General features: G+C 47.4%; 1 protein-coding gene across 9 annotated transcripts in view; it reads left to right on the plus strand.

Moving 5' to 3' along the window:
- The window catches only part of LOC141082564 (epsin-1-like), a 141,678-nt gene that overhangs the window by 64,907 nt on the left and 50,194 nt on the right, over nt 1–26,577 (plus strand). For 8 of the 9 annotated variants that reach the window (XM_073566512.1, XM_073566515.1, XM_073566518.1 and 5 more), the window contains exons 3-4: nt 15,196–15,658; nt 17,762–18,011. In XM_073566512.1, coding sequence (XP_073422613.1) covers nt 15,431–15,658; nt 17,762–18,011 — 478 coding nt within the window. In that variant the 5' untranslated portion in view covers nt 15,196–15,430. Of the gene's footprint in view, nt 1–6,107; nt 6,127–15,195; nt 15,659–17,761; nt 18,012–26,577 lie in introns of those variants that run through there. The other variant, XM_073566514.1, reaches the window with a different exon arrangement.

Below are 26,577 nucleotides of genomic sequence, written 5' to 3' on the forward strand. Positions count from 1 at the left end.
AGAGGTGAGAGCACGGACTTGTGGAGTATAGTAATACTGCTATTCCTGTATGTAAGCGGTAAGAGCACGGACTTGTGAAGTATAGTAATACTCCTACTCCTGTATTTAAGAGGTGAGAGCACAGACTTGTGGAGTATAGTAATACCCCTATCCCTGATTGTAAGAGGTGAGAGCACGGACTTGTGAAGTATAGTAATACTCCTATTCCTGTATGTAAGAGGTGAGAGCATGGACTTGTGAAGTATAGTAATACTCCTACTACTGTATGTAAGAGGTGAGAGCACGGACTTGTGCAGTATAGTAATACTGCTATCCCTGTATGTAGGAGGTTGAGAGCACGGACTTGTGAAGTATAGTAATACTCCTATTCCTGTATGTAAGAGGTGAGAGCACGGACTTGTGAAGTATAGTAATACTCCTACTCCTGTATGTAAGAGGTGAGAGCACGGACTTGTGCAGTATAGTAATACTGCTATCCCTGTATGTAGGAGGTGAGAGCACGGACTTGTGAAGTATAGTAATACTCCTATTCCTGTATGTAAGAGGTGAGAGCACGGACTTGTGAAGTATAGTAATACTGCTATTCCTGTATGTAAGAGGTGAGAGCACGGACTTGTGCAGTATAGTAATACCCCTACTCCTGTATGTAAGAGGTGAGAGCACGGACTTGTGAAGTATAGTAATACTGCTATCCCTGTATGTAGGAGGTGAGAGCACGGACTTGTGAAGTATAGTAATACCCCTACTCCTGTATGTAAGAGGTGAGAGCACGGACTTGTGAAGTATAGTAATACTGCTATTCCTGTATGTAAGAGGTGAGAGCACGGACTTGTGCAGTATAGTAATACTCCTACTACTGTATGTAAGAGGTGAGAGCACGGACTTGTGAAGTATAGTAATACTCCTACTACTGTATGTAAGAGGTGAGAGCACGGACTTGTGCAGTATAGTAATACTGCTATCCCTGTATGTAGGAGGTGAGAGCACGGACTTGTGAAGTATAGTAATACTCCTATTCCTGTATGTAAGAGGTGAGAGCACGGACTTGTGAAGTATAGTAATACTCCTACTCCTGTATGTAAGAGGTGAGAGCACGGACTTGTGCAGTATAGTAATACTGCTATTCCTGTATGTAAGAGGTGAGAGCACGGACTTGTGCAGTATAGTAATACTGCTATCCCTGTATGTAGGAGGTGAGAGCACGGACTTGTGAAGTATAGTAATACCCCTACTCCTGTATGTAAGAGGTGAGAGCACGGACTTGTGAAGTATAGTAATACTGCTATTCCTGTATGTAAGAGGTGAGAGCACGGACTTGTGCAGTATAGTAATACTGCTATCCCTGTATGTAGGAGGTGAGAGCACGGACTTGTGAAGTATAGTAATACCCCTACTCCTGTATGTAAGAGGTGAGAGCACGGACTTGTGAAGTATAGTAATACTCCTACTCCTGTATGTAAGAGGTGAGAGCACGGACTTGTGAAGTATAGTAATACTCCTACTCCTGTATGTAAGAGGTGAGAGCACGGACTTGTTAAGTATAGTAATACTCCTATTCCTGTATGTAAGAGGTGAGAGCACGGACTTGTGAAGTATAGTAATACTCCTACTCCTGTATTTAAGAGGTGAGAGCACAGACTTGTGAAGTATAGTAATACTCCTACTCCTGTATGTAGGAGGTGAGAGCACGGACTTGTGAAGTATAGTAATACCCCTACTCCTGTATGTAAGAGGTGAGAGCACGGACTTGTGAAGTATAGTAATACTCCTATTCCTGTATGTAAGAGGTGAGAGCACGGACTTGTGAAGTATAGTAATACTCCTACTCCTGTATGTAAGAGGTGAGAGCACGGACTTGTGAAGTATAGTAATACTCCTACTCCTGTATGTAAGAGGTGAGAGCACGGACTTGTGAAGTATAGTAATACTCCTACTCCTGTATGTAAGAGGTGAGAGCACGGACTTGTGAAGTATAGTAATACTCCTACTCCTGTATGTAAGAGGTGAGAGCACGGACTTGTGAAGTATAGTAATACTCCTATTCCTGTATGTAAGAGGTGAGAGCACGGACTTGTGAAGTATAGTAATACTGCTATTCCTGTATGTAGGAGGTGAGAGCGCGGACTTGTGAAGTATAGTAATACTCCTACTCCTGTATGTAAGAGGTGAGAGCACGGACTTGTGAAGTATAGTAATACTGCTATTCCTGTATGTAAGAGGTGAGAGCGCGGACTTGTGAAGTATAGTAATACTCCTACTCCTGTATGTAAGAGGTGAGAGCACGGACTTGTGAAATATAGTAATACTCCTATTCCTGTGTGTAATACCCCGATTTATAGTCTGTTGTGTCCGTCCGACCTGTGTAGAGTGACCTTTGTCTTATTGTACGCTGTATACTGTACTGTGACCCTGAATAGGGAAGCGCGTCATTACTGGGGATTAGCTATTAACAACATACCCAGATACTGGCCTGCCCGAATACCTGGTAACAGACCGCGAGAGTGGTAGGCTAATATCACACGGATACTCCTCCTAACGTAACATACATTGGCACCCAAATTTTAGCTCCGCTGTCAATCAGAACCCCTGTTCAGTAATGGTGTCCTTATGTTTTTGGGTTAATTGCAGCTTGCCATACATCTCTAATATGTAATGATACTCGCCACCTAATAAGCGGCCAGGCCAGTGTCACCTGCTCCTGAAAAATGACAAGTGTAAGGCAGCGTCTCACCATACATGCAATGATGTATAGGTAGTGGTTGCAAGCAAGTCAAAAAGAGGATGATCCCAATCCTCCAGAACGTCAAAAAGTGAATAGAATGGCAACAACGTTCAAGTAACAACAGGTATCTTCTTTATTAATACATCACGTAATACAGAGAGGCGACTGATGATTATATGATTTATTAATAAAGAAGATACTTTTTGCCACCATGGATGTTGTTGCCTCTCTCTTCACTTCATGGATCAGAGCTGTTGAGCCTAGAGAGACTCTTAAAAGTTTCCATTATTGATTGTGGAAACTTCACACTAGACCTCAAGCAGCTTGGATTGTGGTCTCTCCACTCTACTGCTGTATGTCAACTGTGTTTTATCAAGACCAATGTCAGCGCAGCCGTCTACAAGGGAATTTTAGAGCCCTTCATGCTTCTCTCTGCCGACAAGCATTTTAGAGATGGAAATTTCATTCTCCAGCAGGACTTGGCACCTGTCCACACTGCCAAAAGTACCAATACCTGGTTTACAAAGAACCGTATCACTGTGCTTGATTGGCCAGCAAACTCCCCTGATCTTAACCCAATACAGAATCTATGGGGTACTGTAAAGAAGAAGATGAGAGACACCAGACCCAACAATGCAGACAAACTGAAGGCTGCTATCAAAGCAACCTGGGCTTCCATAACACCTCAGCAATGCCACAGGCTGACCGCCTCTATGCCACGCCACATTGATGCAGTAAGGCTGGTTTCACATTAGCGTTTTTTTGCGCTGCGCATCCGTGCGCTTGCATCATGCGCACCTATGTTTAACTTGGCGTGCGCATGGTCTTGCGTTTGCATGCGTTTGGCTGCGTTATCGTACGCATGCATATTCTTCAGGTGTGCGTCTAGACGCGCCAGACGCAACCTGTTGCATTTTTGGGTCCGTCCAACAACGTTAAAAAAGCATGCGTTCGCTTGCGCACGGAATGCGTCAAAAACCGCATTACAGTCTATGGGAACGCAGGTGTTCGCATGGACATGCGTACGGCTGTGTTTGCGTGCGCATGCTTTTTAAGAGTAAAAACATGTCTACACACTGGAGAACGAATGCGCATATAAAACGCAAACCCATGCAAAAATGCATGTGTTTTTGCATGCGTTTCTATTGCGCACGATGCGCAGCGCATCGTGCTCGTCCATGCACGTGTCATGCGTACCTATGTTTAACATGGCGTGCTCGACGCGTTCGTATGCATTTTCGTACGCATGCGTTTTGTCAAGGTGTGCGCATACGCACACCAGACGCAACCTGTTGTATTTTTGGGTCTGCCGAAAGGCGTAAAAAACCGCATGTGCACGCTTGAGCATGGAATGCAACAAAATAACGCCTTACAGTCTATGGGAACGCAGGCGTGCGCATGGACATGCGTTCGTCTGTGTTTTCATGTGCATGCATTTTTGGCGTAAAAATGTGTAGACTTGTTTTAACCCCTAGAGAACGAATGCGCATAAATGCAAACACATGCAAAAACGCTATGAGTTTTTGCATGTGTTTCTATTGTGCACGATGCGCTGCCTTTAAAATTAGCTAATGTGAAATTAGCTTTATTGATGCAAAAGGAGACCAAGTATTGAGCACGTTTACTGAACATACATTTCAGTAGGCCAACATTTCAGATTATAAAATCATTTTTCAAGCTGGTGTTATAAAGTATTCTAATGTACTGAGATAATGACTTTTGGGTTTTCATTGGCTGTAAGCCATAATCATCAACATTAAGGGTTTGTGCACACTCTGCGGATTTTGCTGCGGATCCGCAGTGTTTCTGGCCCTGCGGGTCCGCAGCAGAATCTGCTGCGTTGTTCAGTACCATGTTACTCTATGTAAAATGGAAACCGCTGTGCACATGCTGCGGAATTTTCTGCGCGGTTTTGCCGCGGTTTCAAATCCGCAGAAAGAAATTACATGTCACTACTTTTCTGCGGATTCCGCTGCGGTTTACCATCTCCTCCATTGTAGAGGTGATAAACCGCAGGGCAAAACCGCAGCCTAATCCGCAGATAAACCGCAGGTCTTTTGACCTGAAATTTCTTTTGACCTGAAATTTACCTGCAGATTTTACAAGATCCGCAGGGAGAAATCCGCAGCACCTAAGAACTACGTGTGCACATACCCTCACAGAAATAAACACTTGAAATAGATCACTCTGAGAAGAATGAACTTTTAAATTCCTATTTTGCATCTGTGTTCTCTAAGAAAGCAAATGTAACCTCAACTAATCTTCACTGTGCTATCGAAGGAATAAGGCTGTGTGCCTACGTTGTTTAAGTGTTTCCGCTGCGTTTTTTCCTCTGCGGAAACGCTTAAAAAACGCTAACAAAATGCAATCCTATGGGATTCCGCAGTTGCTGTGCCAATGCTGCGGATTTTTCCGCATCGGATTGCATTGAATCACTCACTTTATGAATGTGGCTATGCCCACCATGCGTAAAGTGAGCACTTCATGTGCGGATGGTACCCAGGGTCTGGAGGAGAGGAGACTGTCCTCCATGCCCTGGGTACCATATTCCTGTCTGTAAAAAATAGAATGAAAATAAAAAATAGGGATATACTTACCCTCTGTCGGCCCCCGGAGTCCTCAGCGGTGCATGCGGCGCTGCCAGCAACTTCCATTCTCAGGGATGCATTGCGCAAATGACCTCTGATGACGTAGCTGTCTCGCGTGACCGCTACATCATCAGAGGTCCTTCGCGCAATGCATCCCTGGGAACGGAAGTTGCTGGCAGCACCGATGAGGACCGGGTGTACTCCGGGGGCCGACAGAGTGAAAGCATATCCCTATTTTTTATTGTTTTTTTTTATTATTTTTAATATTCTATCTTTTACTATTGATGCTGCATAGGCAGCATCAATAGTAAAAGTTGGTCACACTTGTCAAACACAATGCTTGATGAGTGTGACCAACCTGTCAATCACTTTTCCAAGCGATGCTTCAAATCGCTTGGAAAAGCGCTAGCATTCTGCGAGCTAAAAACGCCTGCAAAACGCATGCGAATTCCGCATGCATTTCACCTGCGGCAGGGAGTTGCGGAAATGCTGCGGACAATTCCGCAGCATTTCTGCAACGTGGGTACATAGCCTAAAAGAATCCACACTATCCAACGGAGAGATGACGAGTGAACACTCAGCTAATTTGCATGAATGTAAAGTGCCCCTGTCAGCAGGATTGTGCTCAGTGACCTACCTACAGGGTCAGTTCGGCGCCGTTATACTGATTAATGATACCTGGTGATGAAATCTGTCTTGTGGTTATTGTGTAATCTGTATTTTCAGTTAATGAGATGCTTGTGCTCCAGGCGGCCTGTGTGGAGGGTCTTCATGCTGTGGCTCTTATTAGTTATTCATCAGTATGGCTTCTCACAGGTCAGTGATCCCTCAGTGACCTGCCCTCTAGTCTACATAATGAATAATATATATATATATATATTGTAAAAAAAAAATCCATTTCTGCAGGCAGATGCCAGCGGTGGCACCTGCGCTGCAGCCTGATGGCATATGTAATGTGTATATAATTCATTTGTTTAAGGTTATCCTGATATTCATAAAAAAAAGTTTGCAAATGGCATCATCTTTGTAAAGAAAACAAAAAAAAATGTCCTCCTCCAAGATGGAGGAAATAAATCTCGTTTTGATTTATCCAAGTACATTAGTCTATATTAGTTTTCATTGTCTATGCTGTGACATATAACGTTATTATAGAATTGTTTGTAGCCAGGAGAATCGCGCTAAAGTTAAGTCACTTTGTTGAGTAAGTGACTTGCAAATGAAATTGCAAAACACAGCAATGAGGAAGGAAGGAACAGGTTGCCAGTCTCGTAGACTTCAACACATTTTCCTGTCTTTTACATCCTGCAGATTCCCAAGTACTTGTGGGTAGTGCTGGAGATTATAAAGAACTAGCTATTGAACCCGTTCTATGCCCGGAAGGCGAGCATTTTTATTGGTATATGGTCACCCATGCTGGTATGTGCTGCCCCCTCCTATCCTGGTATGCATGGTACCCCTCATCCCTATTCTGGTAGGTATGGTACCCCTCATCCCTATAATGGTATGCATAGCCCCCTCATCTCTATTCTGGTATGCATGGTCCCCTCACCCCCCAATCCTGGTATGCATGGTACCCACTCATCCCTATCCTGGTATTTCTGGTCCCCTCACCCCCCCCCCCCCAATCTTGGTATGCATGGTACCCCCTCATCCATGTCCTGGTATTCATGGTTCCTTCACCCCCCAATCCTGGTATGCATGGTACCCCCTCATCCGTATCATGGCATGCATGGTCCCCTCACCCCCCCAATCATTGAATGCATGGTCCCCTCACCCCCCCCCCAATCATTGAATGCATGGTCCCCTCACCCCCCCAATCCTGGCATGCATGGTCCCCTCACCCCCCCAATCCTGGCATGCATGGTCCCCTCACCCCCCCCCCCAATCCTGGCATGCATGGTCCCTTCACCCCCCCAATCCTGGCCTGCATGGTCCCCTCACCCCCCCCAATCCTGGCCTGCATGGTCCCCTCACCCCCCAATCCTGGCCTGCATGGTCCCCTCACCCCCCAATCCTGGCCTGCATGGTCCCCTCACCCCCCAATCCTGGCCTGCATGGTCCCCTCACCCCCCAATCCTGGCCTGCATGGTCCCCTCACCCCCCAATCCTGGCCTGCATGGTCCCCTCACCCCCCAATCCTGGCCTGCATGGTCCCCTCACCCCCCCAATCCTGGCCTGCATGGTCCCCTCACCCCCCCAATCCTGGCCTGCATTTTCCCCTCACCCCCCAATCCTGGCCTGCATGGTCCCCTCACCCCCCAATCCTGGCCTGCATGGTCCCCTCACCCCCCAATCCTGGCCTGCATGGTCCCCTCACCCCCCAATCCTGGCCTGCATGGTCCCCTCACCCCCCAATCCTGGCCTGCATGGTCCCCTCACCCCCCAATCCTGGCCTGCATGGTCCCCTCACCCCCAATCCTGGCCTGCATGGTCCCCTCACCCCCCCAATCCTGGAATGCATGGTCCCCTCACCCCCCCAATCCTGGAATGCATGGTCCCCTCACCCCCCCAATCCTGGAATGCATGGTCCCCTCACCCCCCCAATCCTGGAATGCATGGTCCCCTCACCCCCCCAATCCTGGAATGCATGGTCCCCTCACCCCCCCAATCCTGGAATGCATGGTCCCCTCACCCCCCAATCCTGGAATGCATGGTCCCCTCACCCCCCAATCCTGGTATGCATGGTCCCCCCTCATCCCTATTGTAGGATATATAGTACCCCCTCACCCCCCCAATCCTGATATGCATGGTCCCCCCTCATCCGTATCGTGGTATGCATGGTACCCCCTCATCCCTATCGTGGTATGCATGGTGCCCTCACCCTCCAATCCTGGTATGCATGGTCCCCTCACCCCCCCAATCCTGGTATGCATGGTCCCCTCACCCCCCCAATCCTGGAATGCATGGTCCCCTCACCCCCCAATCCTGGAATGCATGGTCCCCTCACCCCCCAATCCTGGTATGCATGGTCCCCCCTCATCCCTATTGTAGGATATATAGTACCCCCTCACCCCCCCAATCCTGATATGCATGGTCCCCCCTCATCCGTATCGTGGTATGCATGGTACCCCCTCATCCCTATCGTGGTATGCATGGTGCCCTCACCCTCCAATCCTGGTATGCATGGTCCTCTCACCCCCAATCCTGGTATGCATGGTCCCTTCACCCCCCCTATCCTGGTATGCATGGTCCTCTCACCCCCCCTATCCTGGTATGCATGGTCCCCTCATCCCCAATCCTGATATGCATGGTACCCCTCATCCCCAATCCTGGTATGCATGGTACCCCTCACCCCCCTTTCGTGGTATGCATGGTCCCCTCACCCCCCTTTCGTGGTATGCATGGTCCCCTCACCCCCCAATCCTTGTATGCATGGTCCCCTCACCCCCCAATCCTAGTATACATGGTCCCTCTCATCCCCCTTTCCTGGTATACATGGTCCCTCTCATCCCCCTTTCCTGGTATGCATGGTCCACTCACCCCCCCTTTCCTGGCATGCATGGTCCCCTCACCCCCCCCTTTCCTGGTATGCATGGTCCCCCTCACCCGTATTAAACTGCACACATACAAAAAAAACAAACAAAACATTTATACTCGCCTTTCTTCCCTGTGTCTAGCGCTGTCCCGTTCTGCCGGAGGCGCCTGAGTACTCGCATGCCCATACCGCGCTGTCCGGCGCCATATTGTCGAAGACACACTGCAAATGTGTCTTTAGCGAAATGGCGCCAGATAGCGCTATGCCCTTGCGCGATTCCCATGTGCACTCCTGCCCCGGTCTCTGGCTGAAGAGAAGCGCCACGGCAACGCTTCTCCCGGTCAGGTAAGTATGGCGCCCGAGATCGCGGTATGCAGTGTGTACGCGTACCGCCATCTCCGGCGCCATACACACTCCTCTTACCGCTGGATGCCTCATTCTGTCTGGAGCCAGACTGCGCAGGCGCGTCGCGTTTGCACTGTCTATAAAGGCTTAAGACAGTGACGTTTACAGCGATATATATTATACCATATATACTCGAGAATAAGCCGACGAGGCACCTAATTTTTCCACGGAAAACTGGGTAACTTTATTGACTCGAGTATAAGCCGGGTATGCATTGTCCCCACATCCCTGTCTTGCTATGAGTGGCTCCCCCCCCCGTCCTGTCCTGCTATGTGTGGATCCCGCATGGCATGGCTCCGCTCCCCCGGATCACACATGGCTTGGCTCCCCCGGATCACGCATGGCACCCCCCCCGTCCTACTTGCCATCGTTGCATCTCGGTTATCCTGGCACCTCTTCCTGTACTCAGCGGTCACGTAGTACCGCTCATTAAGGTAAGGAATATTCCCTCCACGCCTATGGGGGTGGAGACGCGTGCATATTCATTACCTAAATGAGCGGGACCACGTAACTGCTCAGCACAGGAGAAAAGCTGCCGGGACAGAGATGCAGCGACAGTGCGAAGAGGTGAGTATGACGTCTTCTTGAAGCCAACAGCTTCAGCTGTCACTGTTCCACAGGCGCCGGCTCCTGCCGCCGCTCCCCCTCCCTCGCCGGCTTTCTGGACAATGACTCGTGTATAAGCCGGGGGGGGAAGGGGTGGGGGGGGTTTCAGCACAAAAAAATTGCTGAAAATCTCGGATTATACACAAGCATATATGATAGAGGGAGATAGCTCTGGCAAAAATTAAGAGACCACTGCAAAATGTTCAGTTTGTCTGATTTTTCTCTTTATTTTTGAGTAAAATGTAAATTGCTCTTTTATTCTATAAACTACTGACAACATGTCTCTGAATTTCCAAGCACTAAATTTTGTACTTTTTTTTTCAGAAAATGAGAAATGGTCAAGATAGCAAAAAAATTGCAGTGCTTGCAGACCTAATAATAATGCTAAGAAAACAAGTTCATAATCATTTAGAAATAACACTAATTTTTTAACTCTGGAATGTTCTGAAATCAATATTTTGTGGAAGAACCATGATTTTTAATCACAGCTTTCATGTGTCTTTGCATGCTTGCCACCAGTCTTTCACACTGCTTTTGAGTGACCTTATGCCACTCCTGGTACAAAAATTTAAGCAGTTGTTCTTTGATGGCTTGTGACTATCCGTCTTCCTTTTGTTTACATTCCAGAGGTTTTCAATGGGGTTCAGGTCTGGAGATTAGGCTGGCCATGACAGGGCTTTGATATGGTGGTCCTTCATCCACACATTGATTGACCTAGCTGTGTCGCATGGCGCATTGTCCTGCTGGAAAAAACAGTCCTCAGAGTTGGGGAACATTGCCTGAGCAGAAGGAATCAACTGTTTTTCAAGGAAAACTTTGTATGCGGCTTGATTCATACGTCCTTCACAAAGATTAACCTGCCCAATTCCAGCCTTGCAGAAGCATTACCAGATCATTACCGATCTTCCACCAAATTTCACAGTGGGTGCAATTCACTGTGCCTTGTACACCTCTCCAGGTCTCCGTTTAACCATTAGATGACCAGGTGTTGGGCAAAGCTGAAAATTGGACTCATCAGAGAAGATTACCTTACTTCAGTCCTCTATGGTCCAATCCTTATGGTCTTTGGCAAATTTCAGCCTGGCTCTCCTTTGCTTCTCATTGATGAAAGGCTTTTTTTCTAGCTTTACATGACTTGAACTCTGCCTCTAGGAGCCTGTTACGAACTGTTCTAGCCATGCACTTCACCGCAGCTGCCATCCAGCTTGTCTTATTGCAAGAGGATTGTGAACACCACAGCAGGGTTTTTTATACTTTCCTTCGTTAAATCATAGAATCGTAGAGTTGGAAGGGACCTCCTGGGCCATCTAGTCCAACCCCCTGCTCAAAGCAGGATTCGCTAAATCATCCCAGACAGATATCTGTCCAGCCTCTGTTTGAAAACTTCTATTGAAGGAGAACTCACCCACCTCTCGTGGCAGCCTGTACCACTCATTGATCACTCTAACTGTCAAAAAGTTTTTTCTAATATCTAATCTGTCTCCTCCCATTCAGTTTCATCCCATTGCTTCTAGTCTTTCCTTGTGCAAATGAGAATAAATCTGATCCTTCTACAATGTGACAGCCTTCCCTTTTGCAAGCTAAACATTCCCAAATCCTGCAACCTTTCCTCATAAGACAGGGTTTGCAGACCGGTCATCATTCTGGTCGCTCTTTTCTGAACTTGCTCCAGTTTGTTGATATCTTTTTTAAAATGTGGCGCCCAAAACTGGACACAGTATTCCAGATGAGGTCTGACCAAAGAGTAGTAGAGGGCAATAATGACTTCACGTGATCTAGACTGAATGCTTCTGTTAATACATCCTAGAATTGCATTTGCCTTTTTTGCTGCTGCATCACACTGTGGACTCTTATTCAGTCTGTGATCTATTAGTATACCCAAGTCTTTTTCACATGTGCTGTTGCTTAGGCCTATTCCTCCCATTCTCTATATGCTTTTTTCATTTTTATTGCCCAGATGTAGTACTTTGCATTTTTCCCTGTTAAAAACCATTCTGTTAGTTGCTGCCCACTGCTCCAGTTTATATCTTTTTGAATCCTCTCTCTCTTCTCTAGTATTAGCTATCCCTCCTAGCTTTGTGTCATCAGCAAATTTAATCAGTTTACCCTCAATTCCTTCTTCTGAATCATTGATAAAGATGTTGAACAATACAGGGCCTAGGACAGAGCCCTGTGGGACCCCACTTGAGACATTCTTCCAACTGGATGTGCAGCCATTTACGACCACTCTTTGGGTCCAATCACTAAGCCAGTTATGAATCCACCTAACAGTTGCCTTGTCCATTCCATACTTAGTCATTTTTTCAATAAGGATTGTATGAGATACTTTGTCAAATGCTTTGCTGAAGTCAAGATATACTATACTGCATTTCCTCGATCCACCCAATCAGTGATTCCGTCATAGAAGGAAATTAAGTTAGTCTGACATGACTTATTAGTTACAAACCCATGCTGACTCTGTTTAATCACTTCATTCTTATCCAGGTACTGACATACATGTTGTTTAATAATTTGTTCAAAGATCTTTCCTGGTTCAGAAGTCAGACTCACCGGCCTATAGTTGGTTCAGGTGATCACCTAATCAGAAGCACATTAAGTAGAATGAATTGTACTCTGGTTGGAATTCAACTAACAGTGAGTGGAATGGAATGGCTGTCAGACATGTAGAGAAGAGGATTTTTATAAAACTCTGCAGTGGTCTCTCAATTTTTGCCAGAGCTACAATAATAAAAAAAGAAAGAAAAAAAATATATATATATAAAATATATCCACACACACGATGTTGGTCAAGAGACCTCGATTTTAGGGATGTGCCACTTGTGTTTTTACTGTTTCAATACAATCAGTGTTTTATCAGCAGGAGATTATTACTGTCATTTTTTTCCACGTCGCTTTACTTGTGAAAATTATAGAACGTTATTTTAAAAAAAAAAAGTACAATCTTAAAACAATACAAGTCCCTGACTGTCACAGGAGTAGAGAGAACCCTGGCCGTGAGGGCTCACAATCGACAAGGAATGGGCGAGAATACAGGAGATGAGGGCAGAGCTGGTCGTGCAGCGGATTGGTGGATCAGTGGTTACTGCAGGTTGTAGGCTTGTTGGAAGGGGTAGGTCTTCAGGTTCCTTAGAAGGTTTCCACGGTAGGTGAGTGTATGATATGTTGGAATAGAGTGGAAGCATGGCAGAAATCTTGTATGTGGTTGTGGGAAGAGGAGATAAGAGGTGAGTAGAGAAGAAGATCTTGTGAGGATCGGAGGTTGCATGCAGGTAAGTACCGGGAGACCAGGTCACAGATGTATGGGGGACACAGGTTGTGGATGGCTTTGTATGTCATGGTTTTGAACTAGAGTCTCTGGGTAATGGAGAGCCAGTGTAGGGATTGACAGGAGAGAAGCAGCCAGTGAATAGTGGTGGGATAGGTGTATTTGTTGGGCAGCGGAGTTGAGGATAGATTGGAGGGGTACGAGAGTGTTAAGGCCCCGTTACACAAAATGATGCACCAGCGATCCCGACAACGATACGACCTTGTCAGGATCGCTGGTGCATCGCTACATGATCACTGATGAGCTGCCAAACAGGCAGCTTCACCAGCGATCAGCCCTAGCGAGGACGCTGGTTTCTAAGGCAAATATTGGGTTACTAAGCGGCGTGCGTCACTTAGTTACCCGATGTGTACCTTAGAAACCTGCGTGCTCGCAGCTCCCGGCGCGAGCATGCAGGTTTCTAAGGTACACATCGGATAACTAAGTGACGCGTGCCGCTTAGTAACCCGAAATTTTCCTTAGAGACCAGCTCACAGCGCCTGCTTAGAGCGCTGGGAGCTCGTTGATCGTTGGCTCCCGCACGCAGCGATGCGCGCTGGCCAGCGTGAGAGCAACGATCAAAAAACGGCCGTGCACGATCAGCGAGAGATCGCTGTGTGTGACGGGACCTTTAGATGGGAAGGAACAAAGTAGGAGATTGCAGGTGTCGATGCTGGAGATGATGAGGGCATGTGCTAGGGTTTTTGCAGATTCTAGATTAAGGAATGTATGGATCGGGAAACATTTTTGAGTTGGAGTCGGCAGGAAGTGGAAGGGCTTGTATATGTGGCTTGAAGGAGAGATTAGAGTTCAGGATTATCCCAAGGCAGCAAGCTTGCAGGACTTGAGAGAGTGGGCAGTCATTGACTTTGGATGCATAGGTCTGTTAACCATTTAGTGACGGGGCCAATTTTTTAAATTCTGACCAATGTCACTTTACGTGGTGATAACTCTGGAATGCTTCAACAAATCCCATTGATTTTGAGATTTTGTTTTTCCGTGGCTTATTATAATTTATGATAATGGTAAATTTAGGTTGATATGTTTTGTGTTTATTTATAAAAAAAAAAAATCAGAAACCTGACAAAAATGTAAAAAAAATTGCAATTTTTAAACTTTGAATGATTATCCCTTTAATCCAGATAGTCATATCACAGAAAAACATTAATAAATAACATTTCCCTCATGTCTGCTTTACATCAGCACCATTTTTAAAATGCTAATTTATTTTGTTAACCTTTTAGGAGGTTTAAAAGTGTAGCAATAATTTTTCATTCTTTCAAGGAAATTTACAAAATTTATTTTTTTGAGAGACCTCTCCAGGCTTGAAGTGACTTTGGGGGTCCTATGTATTGGAAAACCCCAAAAAAGTGGTACCATTTTAAAAACAGCACCCTGTGTCATACTGAAAACTTCTGTCAGTATATTAACCCTTCAGGTGATTTTCAGGAATTAATACAAAGTGGTATAGCAAGAATGAAGACGTGTTTGTTTACCACCTAACTGTCGCTAACTTCTGAACTGGCCGCTAGAGACAGGAGACTCTAATGCCGCTATTTGGCCATGAACTGCTATGGCAAACATCAGGACCACACAATCATGGTCTCGGTGTGTCAATTAGATTAAAGCGGAAGCCCCCACAATCTACTAACCATTTATTTGATGTAGTCACTTTTGACCGCAGCAACTAAGGGGTTAAACAGATATGGACGGTGCCAACACTGATCATTTTGATACAGCAGGTTGTCAGCTATAGTGTACAGCCGACCGCTGCTGGGTTGTCACCTGTATGGGGATGCTATTCTCAAATATCTCAGGTCAGTAAAAAGACATATTGGCTGTCATTAAGGGGTTAGAGAGGGTTGAATGGGATGGGGGAAAATGATTCATTTTTTGCCATGTTACGTTTTGGAAATCTATTAGACAAGGATTCCTGTCTCTCTGTACCGAGCTTCCTTGAAGTGCTCCCATTTATATGAAGCGGATATGTTAGTATTTGGGACCAAGTCTATTCTCCTCTTATGCATATATGCAGGCTGTTGTGTATCTGTCATTACAAGTCTAAGACCTAATGTTGTCCAATTTCTCATTGCAGATGTGGCTGTAGTGCCTTCACCATGCCAAGAGCCGTCAGTGTTGGAGAATACGTCAGGACATCTTAGCCCACTGGAGAAAGGAGGTGGTGTTTCTCTTGGATGCCCGGAAAAACTTGATCAGTTCTTGAGCCCTTATTGTTGCTGTGGACAATCTGCAGTCAGAAAGTTGCTCTCTAACTAATATATATAGTGTAATCGTATTAATTATTGTCACCGGTCAGTAAATCAGTCATCATGTCTACCTCCTCACTCCGCCGCCAGATGAAAAACATTGTCCATAATTACTCTGAAGCTGAAATCAAAGTAAGAGAAGCCACCTCGAATGATCCTTGGGGCCCGTCTAGTTCCCTTATGTCTGAAATTGCAGATCTCACCTACAATGTGGTAGCGTTCTCAGAAATCATGAGCATGATATGGAAGCGACTAAATGACCATGGGAAAAACTGGAGACATGTCTATAAAGTAAGATGTTTACTTCTGTTCATATAGTTCTCTATTGCATTGTATATAACTGGAAGGCAATAGCACAAAATGGGGTCTTGCCCATATATAGGCTATGAGAACAATAGGTGCCGGGATGTGCTCACAACACCACAGATGGCTCAGTGAAATACACGCAATGGAAGAAAAAATCACAGAGGATGGATCTTTAACTGTGCTAACAAAGATGCCATATAATGAAAAATGGAGATGCAGGAGTCGAGGTGTTGAAAATGTCGGTTTTATTAGTCAACCCAATATTCCACACACCGACTCCTGGATCTCCTTTTTCATTATATGGCGTCTTCGTCAGCGCAGTTAAAGAACCTTCCTCTCTGGCTTTTCCTTCCAGTGTGTGTATCTCACAGCCATAGTGAAAAGTACGACGTTTACTTTTCATTCATGTTGGCTGTTGCACAACGAAGGGTTTTTCTGTGATTTCTTTGTTTAGTACTGGTGTTTGTTACAACAGATCTAGATAAGGTTTTCTTTTGTGCCACTAGATCACACACTGATTTTTTTTATTGCAGTATTGTAAATGGAAAAACCATGGTGGGAAATTGTAGCTAGCACAGGGTTTACAGGGGCATGTTCTACAACACTTCTGAGAACACCGTAAACTGTGTAAGATAAGTCTCATTGTATTAGCGTATTGTGCTACATTTTATTATCATAGATGCCTATGCCAAATTTGTCAGTGCTTTACACCATGTATTATAATATATAGAACATGGTACATGCACCAAAACTTAAGAATGGCGAAGAATGGGAGTGCGGGGAAAGGGAACCTGTTACCATGAAAACCAGCAGGCAGGTCGGTGCATAGTTGTAAGAAAAGATGCAGTATAACTTGTGGATTCATCAATTAATCTTCTGCTCTTTCTGGGCTCTTGGGTTCGGTGAGCTGTCCCATCAGCTACTGCCCGATATCGGCATTCACAGTGATGGCTTTCTCTATCAGACACTGACAGGATGGCCCACGGGACGCAAAAGCCCCGAACTTCGAGAGATTTAAAGCGGTTGTCCACTAGATGGATAACCCTTCTCATTTCTCATGCATGACTCCGTTTAAAATAAAAACACTTATACGCCCCTCCCATGCCTGCCCCGTTCCAGTGTCTCATGAGAGGTTGTCATGTGACGCCCAGCACCCAATCAGCACGGATGTCACTGTCTCCGCCTACAGACAAAAATTGCACATGTTGATGTTCAGTACGTCTGAAGGTGGGGACAGTGACGCCAGCGGTGATTGAGCTCAGCCCCAGGATCTCGAGTGTCAACATCGCTAGAACGGCCCCGGAGGTGGTGAATAGAAGTGTGTTCAGTTTAACGGGGCCAAACATGGTGAATGAGAAGCAGTGGTCTGAGTGTCGCACAGCCCCTTTAAGTGATGATTTATACTGAGTCTTTTCTCAGAAAACTATATATCATTGGTCATAACTGGCTTAATGTCAACAGATCAAGTCACCCATTTTTCCTCCTATTTTATTCCTGCTGCTTCCCTGATTTCTTAAAAAAAACACACAAAAACAAAACAAAAAACCCCGCTGTACACTTCCTGAGTTGTGGGCTTTTTTATTTAGTGATGGTCTTTCCCTATGGGGTATCACTCTGAAAGCTGCATTCTCTTGAGTAAAGACCAGAAAAAATGGCGCTGAATAAAAAGGCTGATATCTCTGGAATCATATGGCAGATTAGTACAAAAAGTGGAATGTTCAGGGGGACAGTGGGAAGAAGTGCAAGAACTGGTCATATTTGACCTGTTGCCAGGTTTTAATAAAAAAAAAAATGCTTGTGATAAAGAAATTTATTGCCATCATTTTTAGCATAAAAACTTGTAAAAAAATTAGTACAAATAGTCACATTAATTGAAGTATTGACTCGCTGTGCATTCACACATCTGTGCTGTCTTTATTTCTCAGCACTCTGACCCTGGAGTAGAATGGATGTTATTCACACCTCTATGCGGGTCAGATCCTATTGTGGGTTTTATTGACTTGGAAGCTGGCAAAAGAAGTAAAAATAAAAACCCCAAAGCAACTAGGATGTCAGCTGAGAAAGAATTCTTTTGTTTTCCCTTTGCAGGCTATGACCCTGATGGAGTATCTAATAAAGACCGGCTCAGAGCGGGTAGCACAGCAGTGCAAAGAAAACATATATGCTATTCAGACACTGAAGGATTTTCAATATGTGGATAGAGATGGGAAAGACCAAGGTGTGAATGTGCGAGAGAAGGCCAAACAGCTGGTGTCCCTGCTGAAGGACGACGAAAGGCTAAAGGAAGAACGGGCACACGCGCTGAAGACGAAGGAGAAGCTCGCGCAGACCTCCACGTGTACGTACAGGTGCACTCACGGGGCACAATAGTTCTTATGGTTGAGTAGCGATGATGAAGGCAGATGCATGTTAGCGGCGTTAGATCAGGGCAATCTGTAGCCATATTGCCTAGTAGGACACATCACTTCATGGAGACTTCTATCAGAAAAAACATGCCCTGATTCATCAGGATTGGCATTGTTCACATCAGTGGTAATGCAGAGGCATGTTGGAGTTAGATAGATGCTCCTGATAAGAGGCGAACACTTGTTAATATGAATCCATTCTTATCGGGAATCAAGGCTATGTGATCTGAGAACAGTATGATGTAGGGGCAGAGACCCAGATTCCAGCAATGTCCCTTGACTGCTTGCTGCATTTTGATAGAATCCCTTTTTTCTATACTGCAGAATTAGCAGTGCTTTAAATGCAGAGCTCTGTATAACCCCACCCACATAACTGGCGGTTTTCTGGGTACCCTGTGTATAGGCAGAAAGCTGCCAGTTAGTGGTGAGGGAGAAGTTACACAGGGCAATGCAACTACAAATCATGAGACAACTAGTCCTCTAGTGATAATCTCCTGGTTATAAAACACTGATGTTATTAAAATCACAACACACAGCCTAGTTAGTGACACATCACTGGTATCCTGTTCTCTGTGTCTACCTCTTGCTGCTCTGACTACATAACAAAAACCTGCTGACAGATTCCCTTTAAGGGTATGTTCACACATGTTTTTGCCTTGTTTTTCTACACATTTTGCTTGATCCAGCAAAGTGAATGAGATTTCTGGAATCTCAAGCACAATTCTTAGTGTTATTGCAGCGTTCTTCACCCATTCTAATAAATAAGAAAAAATGTGTTAAAAATCGCACGCAATATTGCTAGTTTTTCGTGCAGCCTTTCTCCTCCTTAACGTGTGCACATACCCGAATAGTATGCCTCCGTGCTTCTCACCACAAATACTGCTCCAGTCAGGGACTGGAGTAAGATTTTTGGTATAAGGCATGCAGCGGCTCGTCATGAAGTAGACCAGCTGTGGCATTACGCCAAAGAGTCGACAATGTTTTGGACAATTGTTCAAAAAATGTTGGGGCTTTTTAAAGCGATTTACCACATAATTCTGGCGTAACTGCTGTGATGAATCGGCCTTTAATCCTCTCAGTGGCGCCTATATTGGAGGCATTTTGAAAGATTTACTTTTTTTTTTGTTCCATCAAAGAATTTGTATGAAAACAAATATTTTCCTGAGATCCCGCTGGTCTCTTCTTTATTTGCCTGCCGCAGTCATTAGATCACTAAGCAAACAGAGAAAATGGAGACCACCAGCATCTTTTAAAGAAAATCTGTCACTTGCTCCCAAAAAAGTTAAATAACTTGTAGGACTCCCTGAGCCCCTGATTCTACTTCTTTTTCTGTTTTGTGCTGTGTCACTCTTGTGCAGAGATATTCACATTTATGTCTTTAGGAGAGCAATATGTGAAATCTCTGCTTGTAGGCCAGCTGGGAGCTTCTTCTGAGCTTTCTCTAGGTTGGGCACTTCTGGCATTTTCTCTGAGGCTGCCAGTCATAGCTTGGCAGCTTCTGAGATTGTGGCAATGAGTGGTCATATTTCTGCTTAAACCATTTCTATCTTGACATGTTGCCCTTGTCCTTCATATCTCTCCCCCTCCGGTTCTCCCTCGGAGTTGTAACCCAAATCAGGACTTCTTGAATAGTTTCCTCTCACATATACCTTGTTAATGCTTTCCGCTTAAACTACGTGTCTCATTGGTGCACAGATGGCAATAACCGTTCCCGCTTGAGCTATTTTCAGCTTTCCCTTATGGCGATCTCCACAAAGCAAACATTTGGGCGCACCACTGCATCTCATTAGGTCTAAGTACAAGAATAATTGTTTCATTGTCCTTGTGTTGAAGCGTTCAGTTTTCCTTCCACCTACACTAGAAATGGGCATCAGCGTGCAAAAAAGCCTGTTAAATTGTTCCTACGTCACACATAAGGGCCATCCACATTACTTTTTGTCTTTTCTCTCAGGTGTACAGTCTGACGCCTGCTTTTCTGGGATTTGAGTAGTAAACTACAGTCTTGTTCCTGTCTAAAATGGTGGACGCCCCTAGGAAAAAAAAAGCACAAATGATGTCTATTTGTTTGTCTCATTGTATTCTGTGGTTAACAGGGGTTCAGTCAGAATTTCCCAAAAGTTACATAGATTGAACTTGATGGACCGAGGTGTTTTTTTTCAACCTTTCTCCACCCATTGTACATTTGTCACTACATTACCTATAACCCACAATCTTATGTGTATTGAGGAAACCATCCAGCCTTTGTATAAAAGCTGTTATAGTGTCGGCCATTACTACCTCTTGTGGTCGGCGCTCCACAGTCTGACTGCTCTAACTGTAAAGAAGCCTTTCCTGTATAGCTGCCGGAATCATCCGTAATGAGTGCCCACTAGTCCTTAGTATGGTCTTTGGAAGGAATAAGTCATGTGCCATCCTTTATACTGACCACACATATATTTATACATGTAAATGAGATCTCCTCTGAGGCGTCTTTTTTCTAAGCTAAACCAGCCCAATATTTCCAAGCTCTCCTCATATGAGAGGTCTTCCATCGCTTCTAATAATCTAGTTGCCAGTCTTTAAACTGATTCTAACTTCTGAACTTCGTTTTTATAATGTGGAGCCCAAAACTGGATCCCATATTCTAGATGTTGCCTCACCAGTGATTTATAAAGTGGTAACAATACAATGGGATCGCGGGATTTTATACACTCTAAAATCTTGTTTGCTTTTGAGGCTGCTGCCTGACATTGAGTACTGGTGCTCAGATTACTTGTAACCAGAATACCCAAGTCTTTCTCCTGTTCTGTAGTCCCGAGTATTGTCCCATTCAATGTATATGCAGCAGTAGGATTACTCTGTCCCAGATGCATTACTCTACATTTATCTACATTAAATATCATGCCAAGTCTTTTCCCATTCAGTCACCTTATTCACATCATTTTATAATATTGTAATGTCAAGGTCAGATTTTAGTATCCTACATAATTTGGTGTCGTCTGCAAAGACTGACAGTTTACTTTCAATCCCAACCACAGGGTCATTGATAAAGAGGTTATAAAGAATCAGCTCTAGCACAGATCCCTGCGGTCCCCCCCCCCCCCTGCTCCCAGTATAGATCCCTGCGGTCCCCCCCCCACCCACTGCTCCCAGTACAGATCCCTGCGGTCCGCCCCACTGCTCCCAGTACAGATCCCTGCGGTCCGCCCCACTGCTCCCAGTACAGATCCCTGCGGTCCGCCCCACTGCTCCCAGTACAGATCCCTGCGGTCCGCCCCACTGCTCCCAGTACAGATCCCTGCGGTCCGCCCCACTGCTCCCAGTACAGATCCCTGCGGTCCGCCCCACTGCTCCCAGTACAGATCCCTGCGGTCCGCCCCACTGCTCCCAGTACAGATCCCTGCGGTCCGCCCCACTGCTCCCAGTACAGATCCCTGCGGTCCGCCCCACTGCTCCCAGTACAGATCCCTGCGGTCCGCCCCACTGCTCCCAGTACAGATCCCTGCGGTCCGCCCCACTGCTCCCAGTACAGATCCCTGCGGTCCGCCCCACTGCTCCCAGTACAGATCCCTGCGGTCCGCCCCACTGCTCCCAGTACAGATCCCTGCGGTCCGCCCCACTGCTCCCAGTACAGATCCCTGCGGTCCGCCCCACTGCTCCCAGTACAGATCCCTGCGGTCCGCCCCACTGCTCCCAGTACAGATCCCTGCGGTCCGCCCCACTGCTCCCAGTACAGATCCCTGCGGTCCGCCCCACTGCTCCCAGTACAGATCCCTGCGGTCCGCCCCACTGCTCCCAGTACAGATCCCTGCGGTCCGCCCCACTGCTCCCAGTACAGATCCCTGCGGTCCGCCCCACTGCTCCCAGTACAGATCCCTGCGGTCCGCCCCACTGCTCCCAGTACAGATCCCTGCGGTCCGCCCCACTGCTCCCAGTACAGATCCCTGCGGTCCGCCCCACTGCTCCCAGTACAGATCCCTGCGGTCCGCCCCACTGCTCCCAGTACAGATCCCTGCGGTCCGCCCCACTGCTCCCAGTACAGATCCCTGCGGTCCGCCCCACTGCTCCCAGTACAGATCCCTGCGGTCCGCCCCACTGCTCCCAGTACAGATCCCTGCGGTCCGCCCCACTGCTCCCAGTACAGATCCCTGCGGTCCGCCCCACTGCTCCCAGTACAGATCCCTGCGGTCCGCCCCACTGCTCCCAGTACAGATCCCTGCGGTCCGCCCCACTGCTCCCAGTACAGATCCCTGCGGTCCGCCCCACTGCTCCCAGTACAGATCCCTGCGGTCCGCCCCACTGCTCCCAGTACAGATCCCTGCGGTCCGCCCCACTGCTCCCAGTACAGATCCCTGCGGTCCGCCCCACTGCTCCCAGTACAGATCCCTGCGGTCCGCCCCACTGCTCCCAGTACAGATCCCTGCGGTCCGCCCCACTGCTCCCAGTACAGATCCCTGCGGTCCGCCCCACTGCTCCCAGTACAGATCCCTGCGGTCCGCCCCACTGCTCCCAGTACAGATCCCTGCGGTCCGCCCCACTGCTCCCAGTACAGATCCCTGCGGTCCGCCCCACTGCTCCCAGTACAGATCCCTGCGGTCCGCCCCACTGCTCCCAGTACAGATCCCTGCGGTCCGCCCCACTGCTCCCAGTACAGATCCCTGCGGTCCGCCCCACTGCTCCCAGTACAGATCCCTGCGGTCCGCCCCACTGCTCCCAGTACAGATCCCTGCGGTCCGCCCCACTGCTCCCAGTACAGATCCCTGCGGTCCGCCCCACTGCTCCCAGTACAGATCCCTGCGGTCCGCCCCACTGCTCCCAGTACAGATCCCTGCGGTCCGCCCCACTGCTCCCAGTACAGATCCCTGCGGTCCGCCCCACTGCTCCCAGTACAGATCCCTGCGGTCCGCCCCACTGCTCCCAGTACAGATCCCTGCGGTCCGCCCCACTGCTCCCAGTACAGATCCCTGCGGTCCGCCCCACTGCTCCCAGTACAGATCCCTGCGGTCCGCCCCACTGCTCCCAGTACAGATCCCTGCGGTCCGCCCCACTGCTCCCAGTACAGATCCCTGCGGTCCGCCCCACTGCTCCCAGTACAGATCCCTGCGGTCCGCCCCACTGCTCCCAGTACAGATCCCTGCGGTCCGCCCCACTGCTCCCAGTACAGATCCCTGCGGTCCGCCCCACTGCTCACTATATACCATTTAGAGAATATACATTTATGATGACTTTGTTCCCTGTCCTTTTCCTTACCCGTCTGCATATAGTTTCCCCCAGTCCCTGTTTATGGACCTTCAGTATAAGGCTGTTATGTGGTGCAGTATCAAATGCCTTTGCAAAGTCCAGATAAATCACATCAGCCGCATTACCAACATCCAGACTTACACTTACCTCCTCATAGAAACCCAACATGTTAGTTAGACACGACCTATGTTTCATAAATCCATGCTGGTAGTCAGTTATTATATTATTATCTACAACTAGATTATGGCCCGATGCTATCGCATCGGGAGGATGCGATAGCATCACACCTCTTGCCATGTTAACCCTCAACACACACACTCCTCAACACACACTCCTCTCACCTTTCACCATCTCCACTCACTCTTTCACTCCACATACGACCCCTTCTCTCACTCCGTCTCTCATACTCACGCCGTCATCGCCGCTGCTCCACGATCCCCGACATCATCTTCCACCGGCGCCATCCTGGATCCAGACGTTGTCCACGCCGGCGACATGTTCTTGCGGCGACGCCATCTTGAGTATCGTGAAATCCCGCGATAGTCAAGATAGCGTCGCCGGAAGAACATGTCGCCGGCGTGGACGACGTCGGGATCCAAAATGGCGTCGGCGAAATCTCGCGAGTTTTCGCCGACGCCATTTCGGATCCCGACGTCGTCCTCGCCGGCGACATGTTCTTGCGGCGACGCCATCTTGACTATCGCGGGATTTCGCCGATCCAAAATGGCGTCGCCACAAGAACATGTCGCCGGCGTGGACGACATCGGGATCCAAAATGGCGTCGGCGTAATCTCGCGAGATTTCGCCGACGCCATCTTTTTGGATCCCGAGTCGTCCACGCCAGCGACATGTTCTTGCGGCGACGCCATCTTGAATCTCGCGGGATTTCACGAAATCCAAGATGGCGTCGCCGCAAGAACATGGCGGCCTGGAGAACGTCTGGATCCAGGATCGCGGCGGCGGAGGAAGATGTCGGGGCAGCGACGATGACGGTGTGAGTATGAGAAACGGAGTGAGAGAAAGGAACGTATGTGGAGTGAAAGAGTGAGTGGAGGTGAAAGGTGAGAGGAGTGTGTGTTGAGGCGGTGTGGTGTGTTGAGGGTTAACATGTGCGTGTGTGTGGTGACGTCACCGGTTACAACTGGACGGAAGTTGTTACAACCGGAAGCTGCTTAGGGCATTTATTATTATAGATGATGAGGAAGAAGCCGTCTGTTGTTGGCGGTGATGGCGTGTAGAGGCTTCTTCAGCCAATGTAATAGATTTAGAGTTAGGGGATTCGTGTGTGAGACGACGGCGTTTATAAGCCTTAATCTTGTCAAGTCGATGCTGTTTTTCCTCAGGAGTCTCATTAGCACGGCGTTGTTTTTGTCGTAGTGCTAAAGCTGCTTTCCTTTCACTGGCATTGGCATACTGTGCATCGGTATTGAATGGTGGTATTGATAGGGCAGAAACAGATTGCTGATTAGTTATGTCAGTGAACGGCATATGGGATGAAGTGTAGCAGTAAATTGTTCCACATGCTGATGTGGAAGCATCCTGTTGTGAGTCTAATAATAATGATGAGGAAGAGGCCGTCTGTTGTCGGCGGTGACGGCGTGCAGAGGCTTCTTCAGCCAATCTTATGGATTTAGAGTTAGGGGATTCGTGTGTGAGGCGACGGCGTTTATAAGCCTTAATCTTCTCAAGGCGATGGTGTTTTTCCTCAGGAGTCTCATTAGCACGGCGTTGTTTTTGTCGTAGTGCTAAAGCTGTCCTTTCACTGGCATTGGCATACTTTTTGTTATGACTCATGTTGGCACAGGTAAAGGAGTCTATTTGGCAGTTATCTGGCAGTGAAGAAGGCGTCCTGGAGTATTGTAGAGTAAACAGATACTAATTGACCCTGTAATTGCCCAGCAGTAGTTATGAAGTGGTAGTGGCAAATTGGCCCTGTAGTTAGACACCGGCAGAGGAGCAAGGCAGCAGTAGTTATGGCGGTAGAGGCAAATTGGCCCTGTAATTAGACACCGGCAGAGGAGCAAGGCAGCAGTAGTTATGGCGGTAGAGGCAAATTGGCCCTGTAATTAGACACAGGCAGTGAACAGTCAGAGGAGCAAGGCAGCAGTACTTATGGCGGTAGAGGCAAATTGGCCCTGTAATTAGACACCGGCAGAGGAGCAAGGCAGCAGTAGTTATGGCGGTATAGGCAAATTGGCCCTGCAATTAGACACCAGCAGAGGAGCAATGCAGCAGTAGCTATGGCGGTAGAGGCAAATTGATCCTGTAATTAGACACCGGCAGAGGAGCAAGGCAGCAGTAGTTATGGCGGTAGAGGCAAATTGATCCTGTAATTAGACACCAGCAGAGGAGCAAGGCAGCAGTAGTTATGGCGGTATTGGCAAATTGGCCCTGTAATTAGACACCAGCAGAGGAGCAATGCAGCAGTAGTTATGGCGGTAGAGGCAAATTGATCCTGTAATTAGACACCGGCAGAGGAGCAAGGCAGCAGTAGTTATGGCGGTAGAGGCAAATTAGCCCTGTAATTAGACACCGGCAGAGGAGCAAGGCAGCAGTAGTTATGGCGGTAGAGGCAAATTGATCCTGTAATTAGACACCGGCAGAGGAGCAATGCAGCAGTAGTTATGGCGGTAGAGGCAAATTAGCCCTGTAATTAGACACCGGCAGAGAAGCAAGGCAGCAGTAGTTATGGCGATATAGGCAAATTGGCCCTGTAATTAGACACCGGCAGAGGAGCAATGCAGCAGTAGTTATGGCGGTATAGGCAAATTAGCCCTGTAATTAGACACCGGCAGAGGAGCAAGGCAGCAGTAGTTATGGCGGTAGAGGCAAATTAGCCCTGTAATTAGACACCGGCAGAGTAGCAAGGTAGCAATAGTTATGGCAGTATAGGCAAATTGGCCCTGTAATTAGACACCGGCAGTAAACAGGCATAGGACCAAGGCAGCAGTAGTTATGGTGGTACAGGCAATGCTAGGCGTCCGCACAGCAAGTCAGCGTGAGGTAAATGACGCAATTTCACGAATGCAAGATGGCGTCGGTGAAATCTCGCGAGATTTCGCCGACGTCGTTAAGGCTGTGTGCACACGCTGCGGATTAGGTGCGGATTTTGTAAAATCCGCAGGTGAAACCGCAGGTCAAAAGACCTGCGGTTTTACCTGCGGATTGCTCTGCGGTTTTGCCCTGCGGTTTTTCAGCTCCTCAATAGAGGAGATGGCAAACTGCAGGAGAATCCGCAGAAAGAATTGACATGTCAATTCTTTCTGCGGATTGAAAACC

Source organism: Dendrobates tinctorius, unplaced genomic scaffold (assembly GCF_039654945.1).
Source record: "Dendrobates tinctorius isolate UK_male_01 unplaced genomic scaffold, ASM3965494v1 ptg000018l, whole genome shotgun sequence".
NCBI classification, from domain to species: domain Eukaryota; kingdom Metazoa; phylum Chordata; class Amphibia; order Anura; family Dendrobatidae; genus Dendrobates; species Dendrobates tinctorius.